Source organism: Chelon labrosus, assembly GCF_963514085.1.
Source record: "Chelon labrosus genome assembly, chromosome: 1".
NCBI lineage: Eukaryota > Metazoa > Chordata > Actinopteri > Mugiliformes > Mugilidae > Chelon > Chelon labrosus.
Window position 1 is genome coordinate 28,385,475 of NC_140337.1, and position 13,406 is coordinate 28,398,880.

A 13,406-nucleotide genomic window follows, 5' to 3' on the forward strand; every position below is an offset into this window, starting at 1 on the left:
CTACTGCAATGACAGTTTTTTTTTTTTTTTTTTCACCTCAACACAAGGTCTTCAATGTGGGCAGCGGCAACTAGGTCCATCACTGTCTGATTCTGAGAATCAACTCATAAGACAGATTTATAACACATTTAACATCTAGCAGCTCAGTCTATGAATGAGTGAACTTTAGGACAAATACATTTTCATTGTAACTGTATGTTTGTTTTCTTGTTTTTGAAGGACAATCTGATCTGATATGTTCACCTCAGCCAGTTGTTGCCCAGCTGGGTGAGGATGTTATTCTTCCCTGTCGTCTTCATCCGTCCATCAGCGCCGTCTCTGAGACAGTGGAGTGGACCAAACCCGGTCTAGAACCGAATAGTGTCCATCTCCACCAAGATGGACGACTGGTGTCTGACAAACAAAATCCATCTTATTCTGATCGTACCCGGCTGTTTGTGGATGAACTGAAAAATGGAAACGTGTCCCTCAAAATAATCCATGTGAAGCTCTCTGATGAAGGGGAATACAGATGCACCATTACCACAATGTACAAGGAGGCTTCTATCAACCTCAGTGTTGGTGAGTCAAGACATTTGGACTGAAACATATCAACACAACCTCCAAACTGAGGGGAAGGTGAAGGAGTTATAACCAGTTTTAAACAGTCTCCTGTTTCCAGGGGCTCAAATTTAGGCAAAGTCTAATCTGGTCTCTCTATGAACCTTCTTTTGAAAGTGTCCTCTTTAGGTTTTAGACTTATTAAAAGTAAAGTAAAGACACCAACAACACTTAGTAGTAGATGGATATATACTTTATTTATCCTGTGGGAAATTCAGTGTCCAGTAACTTCTGGACACAGTTGTGTAAAAAATATACAGTAGCAGCAATGACCACAGGGTCATCAACAAACACACTGCAAACAGTGATTTGCAGTTGAAGTCGTGCCAGAAATACTGTTTGTTCTAGTGGGAAACGTGGACTGAAACGTCCTGTCTTTGTTTCATCCACTTGGTTCATCATGTCCACTTTTGACAAGTGAAGTATTGAGAAATTGTTCCTATAAATAAAGTTAAAGAATTGTCATTTAGAGTCCTACCATCATCATTCCTTGTCGTCTTCTAAAGGCAGAGCCACAGAGTCAAATGTCCCTTCACTAGTGTCATAGATAGTCTGCCTGTCATGTAGAAGACTGGTTCCAACAGTAATCTAAATGCAGTGTTTGTTTCTCCAGATGTGCCTGTGGTGATCGGCTCACGTGAACCAGTTAAAGGAGTAGTCGGTCAAGACGTCATCCTGCCGTGCCACCTGGAGCCTCCATTTGATGTGAACAATCTAACTGTGGAGTGGAGACACAATAAAGAGTTTGTTCACGTCTATCGTAGTATGGAAGATGATTTCAGAGATCAACACGAGCAGTTTAAAGGCAGAACTTCTCTCTTCCATGATGAAATGGTCCATGGAAACATTTCCCTGAAACTGACCAATGTAACAAAAAATGATTCTGGAGATTACACCTGCTATGTTCCCAAACTGCACAGTCAGGTCAAGAAGGGGAACCTTTCCTTAGAAGTTGGTGAGTGCTGCTGATGTATTACATGTTAAAAAGAGAGAAGAAATCATATTACATTTTAAACATGTTAATGTTTAACTCACTTTTTCTTTTCAACAGTTGAGGAGCCTGGTGAGTGTGAATATTTGTTTTTTCATCTCACTTTGGGCGAAAATGTTTATTTCAATTATCACATATTTAATGTTTTATTTCATGTTTATCACCAGATGAAACTTCCAAAGAAATGCAAGGAAATGGCAAAGGTAAGAACAGAAATGTGCAGATGAAAGTAAGACAAAGAGAAGTTTGTGGACGTGAGAGCTGGAAGTGGACGACTGATAAACCATCACAGTTTACTTACTGAGACAGATAGGATAGCTAGCATACTACCTCTGACCATTTACAACCTTCAGGACTGAAAACTGATTCAAGATTCAAGATGTTGATGAACAGTACAGTTCCTCCAGTGGCCACTAGAGGCTGGCTCCATCTCCACAGACCTCCACTCACGCTCCACCTCTTTTTTGAATTGTTGGGAGTTAGGAGGAGTCCTGGAGACGGCTGGAGCTTCTAAACTGATCATCAGCAATATCTTGTACCATAAGGATAGACTGCACATATGAAGAGATGAAATGTCTGACAGCTCAGTAAAACCAGAGGCAGCATGAAAATAGTTTTACACTGAATCAAATGGAAGCTTGTCAGCTGTTAATATCTGCTCTGTAGCTTGTTTCATCTCCCTGGACTCAACTCAGTATCTCTCACATTGTTCCAGGTCCTATGATTGGTGGGATAATAGGTGGTGTTCTTGTTGTTGGTCTTCTCGTTATTGTTGCAGTACTTATTTGGAAACGGAGAGAAGGTAAGACACTAATTTCTTCTTCCACATTAAACATAATGTACAGTATGTGAAACATCCATCCACAGCAACCTGATTATTCAGCTCAGTTTCCTCAGTTACATTCATGATAGTGTTAATGTTTGGTGTCGAGGCAGGAAGTAGAAAGATGGAAAGGATGTAGGTGTCATGTACAAAGAGAATGTTTAATTTTTAGTGTCTTTAGTCTTTAAAAGGAAAGAGACGCATTCACAGACCTCTCCTAAGTCACTGAACAAGTGTGGTCTTTATGTATTTGTCTGCTGTGGGATGGAAAAGACCAGTTATTGCCTGACTTAGATAAATTAATACTTTGACTATTACCTCTAGTTCTGACATTCAGTCCTGTGGATCCCTTTCTTCTTCAGATTCTGATAAAACCTGACATGCAGCTTTATCTGAGTACTCACTCATCTAAACTTCACTGTTTGTTGACCAGAGAAAAGATCCCTTGACCCATAGAACCTACTGCTAATACAATATAGACATACTGTATATAATAGGACCCTTACAAAGACAGGTAGCATGCCTTGTGTCTCCATTCCCTGAGGAGTTACTTGTGAGGAGTAATTTGATGATCTACAGTCTAAATAAAATGTTTTCTACTATCTAATCTAGAAGACATTTTAAATTTCTCTTTTAGTTGATCACACATTAATCAGACATAGTAAGAGTCGCAATGATACCAGGAATCTATTCTCTAAAGTCTTACCTATATAGAGAGACCAGGGTCATGAATATGGACCTGATAGTTTTGGACCTATTCCTGATTTATTATCTTTTTAGACAAGTTTAACTTCCCAGCATCCTAGTGGTGAAGAAATTCAAAGGTTAATATCTGAACTGTCTTTGAGTTTTACTCATTGACCAAACTGCACAAACAACAACAACAATGCTAATGCTACTGGTTTTGTGTTCAACAGATCGTCCATCCCAGGAGAACCCACAACAACTGAATGGTGGTGCTGAGCTGGAGCAACTCAATGAGCCTGGAGAAGACCAGGAAGTTTAAAGCACCACCTGAAAAAACATTTTTATTCTATTTTTTTTTTTTAATCAGGTATGTTCAGGATGGCATATTATATAACGATCTAGATAGGAGGATGTTCATCCAATTTATTTGTGCATCTTTCAACACAGAAGTTGTTTGTGTGTTTTTAAATGGTGTTAACATCTCAGGCTTGTAGTACTAGTCAGTTTTGGAAGCTGTGAACCATCTGCTGAAATGTGAGATTTTTGTTTTTAGATTTTGTTTAATGGGATTACTGTTTTTTTTTTTTTTTTTTTTTTAGCCTGGCTCTATTCTAAAGTCTTTGTTTAGTGCCAGTGATCTCTAACCACTTACAGCAGTGGTTCTCATTATTGATCGATACCAATGTAATGAGATCGATGCTTGCAGAGAGAAAGAGTAGGGCTGTTCCATGAATAGAAGAAAAAAAGTGCAGTAAAGGAGAGAAATGTTGCCTTATTTTTGTATTGTACTTCCTAAACACTTCCTTACATTATTTATAGTATTTGTTGTGGAGTGATAATTTTGTACACTTTGTGTTTCATATCAAAAACTTTTATTGTGATAATAAGTATTTTCTATTTACTTACAAATTTTGCCCAAATTAACTGATTAACAATTCAAATACAAAACCACTTGAAGATCATGAAAATTCATTCAGATTTAGACTGATTCAGATGATGCATCCACCGCAAGTATTATAAAGTATCGATACTGGCACTGTTTTTCACTTGGGATCGGATTGATACCAAATCTAGTAGTATTGCACACCACTACCTCCATCAGCTCTACACTGGTGTTTATGTTTACTTCTTCTCTACAAGAAGTCACTCTACAATGAGAGACAGGTGTTATCTCGGTGCAGTTCAGTAGATTGTTTACTCTATTTTATTTCATGTTATCAGTCTGTGTAGTTCACCAATAGTGAATGAAGGATCAAATGTAATGTCAAAATGTTATTACATTTTAAACGTATTTGTTTCATTTAAACCTTTTATTTAAGATGACAGATAAGACATGTTTATTAATTGCACATATGGGAAATTTCCTTGTCACAGTAGCACGGAATTTGGCAAATATATATATACAGAAAACAGTGACAACTTTGACAGATTTCCTTCTAAATCTGTTGTTTTTGATTATTGTCATTATCATGTTTTTTACTTTCTCTATGGTCATATGCACTTCATTAAATGTGTTTTTAATGAATCATGTGGTGAGAGAATGTTTTTGGGGTGATTCTTGTGAAATGTCAGAACAACATTAAAAATGTTTTGAGTCAAACCCTGGATCTGTCTTTAACTGAAACCAGAGCGAACGTCAGACACGATCAGGATGAATTTCTTCTCTGTGTTATTATTAAACACGTTTCTGCTGTAAATCATCTGAACATTAATGTGATTAGAGTTTTAATTTCTGACTGAACTGTACACAACTTTTAAAATTGTGGCTGAGGTCAGACTTAAGCAAGATCATGTTTGGGGGCCCCTTGTTTGTCAAACTCTGATGAAGCGATTCCTAACCCTTAGCTGGTCCACTAAGACGCCACAATCTATTACACTTCATGAGCAAAACAGGCTACAGTTAAAATTAAACATCTTAAGTTGAGCCACTCAGGCAAGTTAAACTGATAAAAAAATATAATGCAAGGAAAACAACAATCCTCTGTATGTCAGTAAAAAGAGAAAAGATTTGTGTTTAGAGTGTTTCCTTTAAATAAAAAAATACAACAAAGTAACATCTATTCCTGGAGCTTCCTGGTCACGAAGTTCAGAAGATCCCTCTGGCTCAACATCTGGAGCTCCAAAATATTTTGGAATTGCTCCTGCAAAGACAAGGCTCCTTAGGTTATCAAGCAAAATAGATCATGGCGCATATTGCTATTCCATAGTCATACAGAAAATTAAAATTAATCAGTTTTATATTGAACACTGTGATGTACAGTGCACCTTTAAAACTTGTACCTAATGACAAAGTTGTCACAGACAACAGACAAAGCTGACAATGGTGACTATCACCATCACCCCTACTCTACTCACCAGTTTCAGCTAAATTCAGCCAAGCAATGTCTTTACACCTCTTTGTTTAGCTATTTGAGTATGTATTCTACAAGATTCATCCTATGTCATGCATGTATGACCTACTTTACTTATTCAAATTTATTCATGAATTGCAATGACACTTGTGTTTTTTTTTTTTCAAATTCAATAGAAATAATAATATATTCAACAGAACCACGAATGCCTTTGAGAAGCTAGATGATGTGGCTGTCAGCATTTTAACAACTAAGAGTGATGACCCTTGTTGATTGTTGAATGTCACTAGACTCTTAGTGACCACTCTATTAGAGACAGTCAAGTACCTTGTTATTAGGGTTACTAGAGTATTCATTCATTCAATCATTCATTCATCTTCTATACCCGCTTATTCCTGTTAAGGGTCGCGGGGGTCTGCTGGAGCCTATCCCAGCTGTCATCAGGCGAGAGGCGGGGTACACCCTGGACAGGTCTCCAGTCCATCGCAGTGCTACTAGGATATTGTATGTTGGTTTATTTCTGGGCAAATCTCTTTACTCCAGTGTCATATAGATTAGTTAGTGCGATTTAGTGTTCATTCACAGTGTTTATGTTTAGCTCTCAGAGGACCCAGGCACATACCTGATCAGAAAACCACTGTCCACACCCCTCATTTCGGTTTCCCAACAAGAAACGGAATGCTTTCTCTGTGTGGGTATAACCGCAGTCTGGTTCCAAAGAAGCTCCCTAGGCGAAGTTAAGCTGTACATGGTGGCTTACTACTATGTAAAGATTGTAATTGCTGTTTTATCAGAATAAAGTTCAGTTTTGCAGTCTAATCCTGTGCATTTGACAAATTTTAGATTTCATGGATGCTAGGAACAGGATAATTTCTCTAAACAAGTCTTTCTGAAATAAGAATTATCTACTTATGAGATTTTCAGTGTACTTAAAACAAGAATCTTCATCTTGTTTTAATCCTCTCTTTGACTTACTTTGACCAATTTTACCTTACCTTTTACCTAATCTATACAGAAAACAATAATAAACATCTTATATTATTTTATAATATAAAAAAATGCTCAAAACAAGTAGTCCAGGCTTATATTGAGATTTTGAGCATTCTTATTTTCTGGATTTCTTTTTCTTGTTTCAAGAAATCTTAACAAGAGTGATTTATCTTGCTGCACTGGTGGATAATTTTGCTTGTAAAAGGAACATTTTGCTTATTATTGGCAATTTTTTCTAATTTTCTAAAGTCCTTTTTTTTTTGATTGTCGCAGAAGCATGAACCATGCAAAACTCACCTCTCACTGTCAGCAGGCTCTGAGGTGACTCTCGTTTTGAGGGATGATGTTGACACTTATAGAATCCTTCGTTCTCCTTGGACACGTGTTTGATGGTCAGCTTCCCTGCACTTTCCTTCCCGATGAAAACACCATCTTTGTAGAAGGCGGCAAGGAAGTCCGACGTTATTTCTGGTTGGTCGTCTTTCCTGTAGGAGCAGCCGAGCGTCACTGTCACATTAACATTCGTCCTGGTGTATCTGATCACTAATGTCCATCTTAAAGTCCAGGTGTGAACACTGATCTGGTGTCAGTCCACATGTGGAGGTGGAGGACACATGTGACCTCCTTCCTTTGGTAGTGTCAACACACAATGAGTCCTGGTTCACATTAAAGACCACCTACTCAACAGGGCTGATCTGAGGAAGAGGAGTTTAACTCATTCATTCATCCACTAGTAGAAATGATCACATGAATAAGTGATGTCTGTTCATTAGTAATGAGAGCCTTTTAAAAGATTCTGAGAACCAAACTAAACTAGAAACTTTTAAAAGAACCTGGCCTTGGAGCTGAGAACCAAACTAAAGTAGAAACTAATTTTGGAACAAGATGGAAAGACTCCTGAGAGCGTTAACACCCGAGAGTCTTTCCATCTAAATCTGGATCATGTCTCCAAGTCAACAACCAGCTGTTGATGGTTCTGATCCAGCGGTAGGTAGAGATCCATTAGAGCACAGGTGTCAAACTGATCCGTGAAAGGGCCATGTGGCTGCAGGTTTTCATTCCAACCATGCAGCAGCACACCTGACTTGGCTCAATCAATCAACTGAACTGCCTTCACGCAGTCATTTCAGGCGTCCTCTTGCTTGACTGGAACAAAAACTTGCCAGCCACACCCACTGCATGGGTGCTGCATGGTTGGAATGAAAACCTGCAGCCACAGCGGCCCTTTCACGGATCAGTTTGACACCCCTGCATTAGAGACAGCAGCTGGTACAATATTCTACTGACCACATGATGGCGCTGCCTATTTACAGACACACACACTGAGATCAGATCTCGGTGCTGGCTGGGGACGCATGTGGAGACACATTTTAATTAATACTAGGTGTCAACAAAGGATCTTCAAGATGGACACTTTTGATTGGATCACCCAGGAGAGTCTAGCTGGGGCCTTGTTTATATCAAGCAGTTATAAATCATCCCTTGAAGCAGATGAATATCATTACATTGTTTCTTTTGAATCTGCTTTTGGTGCTGAGAACTAAACAATGATGCAAATGCAACTAAACAGAGGTGGCAAAAGTATTCAAATTCTGTACTTAAGTAAAAGTATGGATAGTTGTGTAAAAAAATACTCTGGTAAAAGTAAAAGTACTGATTCAACTCCTTTACTCAAGTAAAAGTAAGAAAGTACAGGTTCTGAAATGTTGTTTTTAAACTCAAAACGATGTGTTCACATAGCATTGCTAACGTTGTAAACTAGCTTCCAAAAAATCCTCAAAAAGCTGATGATAGCAACAGAAACCACACCATACCTCAATTTCCACATTAGACCAGTAGTTCTCAAATAGTGGGGTCAGATGGACTTTCAGTATTAACGTCTCTATTGATGCTTGAACGATAAACAAGCCTCCAGTCACTAGGTGGCAGCAGAGCTCAAACTGATCAACAGACTGCCTATTCAAAATAGTAGAAGAAGAACACAGGAAGCGCATCGTGACTTTCCTTCTCTAGTCCGATGTTCTAGTCATGTCTGGTCCGATCATGTCACGTCTTTTACGTCTTTTCATCGGTGGAGGTTAAAAAAGTAACGAGCCTGTTTTTCCCAATAAGGAGTAGAAAGTACAGATAGACTTAGATATTTGTGTACAAATGTAGGGAGTGAAAGTAAAAAGTCGTCAGAAAATGAAATACTCAAGTAAAGTACAGATACCTGAAAAATCTACTTGAGTACAGTAACGAAGTATTTGTACTTTGTTACTTGACACCTCTGCAACTAAAGCACCAGAAAGTTAAAGGAACTGTAGAATGAGGGTTTGTGGATTAGATTCATGACTACAAGTCAAACAGCTCTATTGTCGCAATAAACCCACACTTGCACAGACAAGTTCTTTCACCATCATGCACCAGTGCGTTCTACCTTCAACATGTAGTCTACCACAACCTGGCAGGAAATTATGAGCTGCTGAACAGCACAAATTTACTGCATCAAACAAAATTGTTTGCTTCTTTGCTGCAGTCACCAGGTGGTTTGCACTTGTGGGATCACACCAACCCAGCGACGTTGTCTTCACATCCGTCCTTTCACGAAACAAACACTTTTCTCTGCATTTGAACACTTTCACAAAACAGTTTTGGATAATCGCTTATTATTTTACCTGCATGAGGATATGAGTGTCTGCAGCGCCGTTTCTCTGTTTCCTCTCTGCTTATATCACATTGTTATTTTCTTGCTCTGCCCTACGTTAATGGAATAACAATGTCAATAATGAGAAGGAGCATCAAAAGGTCAAACGTGTTTAAACAAAGACGCCCCACACGGAAAGAACCTATATAAACATATAGGTTTTCTAATATAGGTTTTGAATATATGTGACAAACATAAAATTGTCCCTTTTCATATAAACGCATATATGCTATATATATATATATATATATATATATGCACAGATAATTTCAGTCTCAGGTGATTTCTGGTAAAATTTGGTAAATGCTTTGTCTGCAGGTTTGTGGTGGTGAAAAAAAACAAAAGCCTTCCTGTAACTCAAGAGGAAGCAGCCTGTTGAAGTCAGCTTAGAGACGCCATCTAGTGGTGATCTGGAATATGTTACCGGTCCGTGGGTGGGGACGGTGGTGACAAATGTGTTGCCTGTGAAAGCAGGTATAGAAGTAAAGACAAAAATAAAAAATAAAATATAAACACCAAACAATTCAGTCTTCACTTTACAATTCATCTGGTTCTCTGTTCACATCACCTCCAAATGTGTTCTTTTTTTAAACTACTTTTTTCCCTTATCATCACATTTTTTTTACACAGTTATATCCAATAACAACATCTGCAAATACATTACATGTTTCCTTATTCAGTACTTTACTGGTAGAAATTCTATTCACTATTCAGTGTATAAAAATCCAGCAATGTTGGACTAACACTTCAAGTGCATCTGTGGCTACGCCCAATTGTTCACACATTGCTTGTGCTACAATAGTTAATCGACTCAGTCACTTACACAACTGGAAATATTTACATCTTAACGAAATACAATTTAACGGGATATATAGATAATGACCAATTCTAATACAAAGTGTATAAAGCTTACGGGTTCTCGTTAACCGGCACTTAACTAAAATGAGCTCGCTCCGTAACGGCGGCCATACGGGAAGTTTCTCACCTTTGCTAGCACATTCTACTCATAAATAAACTCAGGCAACTATCTTAACAGTTATTGTTTTCATTAGCGTTGCTAAAGCGACAACATAAAATAACATTTTTGTCCGGTTAACACATCAGTTACTGACCTGTGAAAGCAGGTATAGAGCGGAGAAGTAAAGACATGAGGCGTCTTCGTTTCGCCCCAGATACACTCTGGAAGGCTCCACGGTGAAATTGCCTTCAGCCGTCGACTTCCAGGCTGCTCAGCCTGGGAGGCTGCACAAGCGCCACCCTCAACAACAACCAATCAGATCGCGAGCTACAGCACAACCAATCAGCTCACGTGGCATCCATTCGAACACGAACGAACACGTAAGCGTAGTGAGTCACCGAGCGAACTACTTTAAGTTAGATGCGAACTGTCAAAAAATAAATAAATAAATTATGACAAATTATAGCTAACCAAGACTAGCCACGGAGTATTTTGTAAATAAACTGGTTAGTTTATATATGTTAGAAATTTTTAATTGCAAGTTACTGCTAACGTTAGCATAGCTTGTTTGTTGATACAAAAGGCACCAGCATGATGCCTTCAAGGCTGCACCCAATAACCAGCAAGGCAATGGTTTCTACAATCAGCCTTGAAGGCAGCTGACTGAATAATGACATGCAATATGAAATCATCATTAGCCTGCAAGGCACTCTGCAATCAGCCTTGAAGTCTGGTGCTTTTTGTATCAACAAACAAAAAAGCTAAGCTAATGTTAGCAATTACTTGCAATTACAATTTTCTAACATATAACTAACCAGTTTATTTACAAAAATACTCTGTGGCTAGTCTTGGTTAGCTATAATTTGTCGTCATTTGTGTCTGGGGGAGTGGCGGAAGGTGGGGCATACCCCCCGAACACCTGGAGTGATCACAACTGTTCCGCCCCACTGCTTTCAAAATAAAATGACCCACTTCTATAGGTTTCTTTACTTTTAAATGAAAATAAATACAAACATTAACAAAAAGTGTCCCACAAACACATGAGTTTCATAAAAAAATAACATTAATGTGGCCATTCCCTCTTAGCCCACAAATACTTCTAAAAAAAACAAAAGACTGCAACGTAGACATGTTTTCAGCTGATAAAAGACAAGTCTATTAAAGCAGACGAGGTAGCAGGTTAAAACAAGAGGAACGTCTGGACAAACTGGCCTTGATTTCCACCACAGAGAGGGAACTGATCAGGAACATGTCTGGTTTCGTTTAGACATGTCCTGGTTTGTGTTAAATAAGGAAGTTGATACTAAAGCAGTGTGGACACCATCAAGGTGAACTGGTTTAGTCCTGACTCTTGACTCATGGGTAATGTAGTGATTCTCCACTGACAAAGCATCAGGTGACCAGTTTGGATTTGAAGGACTGTTTGACACGGTTACTGTGTGAAATAGATTTTTTTATTGTTGCTGTGTCGTATGACATTATGAAGACTGACAGCGGATTATTATTATTATTATATTATTGGTATTTGCACAAAGGTGTAATGATTTATTCAAATATTCAAATGTTTGGAAACTTGTAAATGAAATCATACCAATTTGTACAAATATATCACTTCTCGCATTTGCATCTGTTTTTAAATTTAATTTGCGACTCTTACTTTCCGTGTGTGAAGTGTCGAATCTGCGTTTGCAGATCGTCCTTCCATATCTTCCAGACGTCTCCAGAAATGCACATCTCTACTCAGTTTGTTTCAGACTGATGCAATCTGGCCTAACTGGACAGGACTTCCTCCTTTCTCCACATCCTCCGTCAATCAGAGTCTTCCACGCGCTTTGTACACCGGATTCTTTTTTAACAAATCACCCAGGGGTGTATGAACTGCATCTTTTATTTAATTTCATTTTTATTTTATTTATTATTTTAAGTTTGTGCTTTAATCCTGGAGAATAATGAAGTTACTCAGATTAATTTATTTCTCCTACTTCCTGGTCTGTACGCTGCCTCAAAGTACAAGTGAGTATTCTGGATCAGTTTGGATTCAACATCGAATCTTTATTTCTGTTTATTCCTGTTATCAGCTCAGATTCTTCTCATGGGTCCTTCAGTCGTTTAACATAAACCCGAGAATCCAAAATCGGACTCCGTCCGAGCTCAAAACTCTGTGTGTGTGCGCAGCCTGATCTGTCCGTATCTGCTGATCTCTATGGTTAGGCTTAGAAACTGGTAAGCGCAGGAAGTCTTTTAAAAATGAAAAGGATGTGGATTTGAACGATCTGATTTGTGAATTTGCAAAACAATCACACATGTTCACATACCTCGGTACGCATTTGTGACCCCCAAAATTCACACACAAATTGTTGTACACACACACACAAATCGTTGTACGCATTTGTGAATGTCATGTTTCACGTGTGGATCATGGAACACACATTTGTGACCACTTTTGAGACTAATTTCACTCCATAGTGTTAAGCTGGTCGCGCAACATCTTCAGCGTGGTGGAGAGTGACTCTGTCTTTTTTAGTTAGCCTTCAGGCACATTTTATTAAGGCCAACACAGGAGGTTACATCACCATTAGGAATGAACAGAGAAACATTCAACAACCGTTCTCGCAGTACCTGCCTGCAACCGTGAACTTAGAAATAACGTGGTGACATCACGTCCACACGTACAACATGTAAATGCATACAATGCGCCCTCTACTGGTAACACTTAACACTTAGCTCAACTAAGTCACATGAAAATCAACCAACAAAAATAAAGTTCCTCCTTTATACGAATAACATGGACATACTTCTGCATTTCTACGTGCCAAACATGCCTTGAGCAAACTTCTTTAGTTTTAGCTTTGTAGCTGGCTTTGTCATTACATCATTTTACCATTACACAATTTGCTCAGTAGGACAGTACTCCAAGATTACTTTCCCAGTATTTACTGTCTCTCTTATGAAATGGTACTTAAAGCAACACTAAAGAGTTTTTAGTACCTTAAAATAATGTTTCAAAAATAGTTTCAGTGATTTATCACCTCAAAACCGGGTGAAAGCCAATTCTGTAATCGCTTTGCGGCCCTCTATTGGCTGTAACCGCACTATGTAACTTTGCTTCGTCGGGTAGCGTTTTTGTAGTTCTAAAAAGACTACAAATTTGACCTGCTTTACGGCAACGCGGCTACAAAATCCGGTAGGTTGAGGCTCAAATCAGTGAGAGAGTGAATCAGATGAGAGAACACTCAGCAGGTGTGTGGAAGATACCAGCTAGATAGTTTTTAAATTGTCATCATGACAGAGCCTGCAAAGAAAAGGAGGAGTGTAGTGTC

General features: G+C 38.5%; 1 protein-coding gene across 1 annotated transcript; it reads right to left on the bottom strand.

Moving 5' to 3' along the window:
- Positions 1-5,129: 5,129 nt before the first annotated feature.
- LOC311492183 (uncharacterized protein) lies at positions 5,130-8,327 on the bottom strand (the record flags this gene model as incomplete). Its single annotated transcript, XM_084550382.1, has 3 exons — positions 8,257-8,327; positions 6,740-6,927; positions 5,130-5,242 (listed from the first exon to the last, which is right to left on the bottom strand). Exons 1-3 carry the CDS (start codon positions 8,268-8,270, stop codon positions 5,130-5,132), a joined length of 315 nt encoding a protein of 104 aa, XP_084406508.1. The 5' UTR covers positions 8,271-8,327.
- Between the last annotated feature and the right edge of the window lie 5,079 nt (positions 8,328-13,406).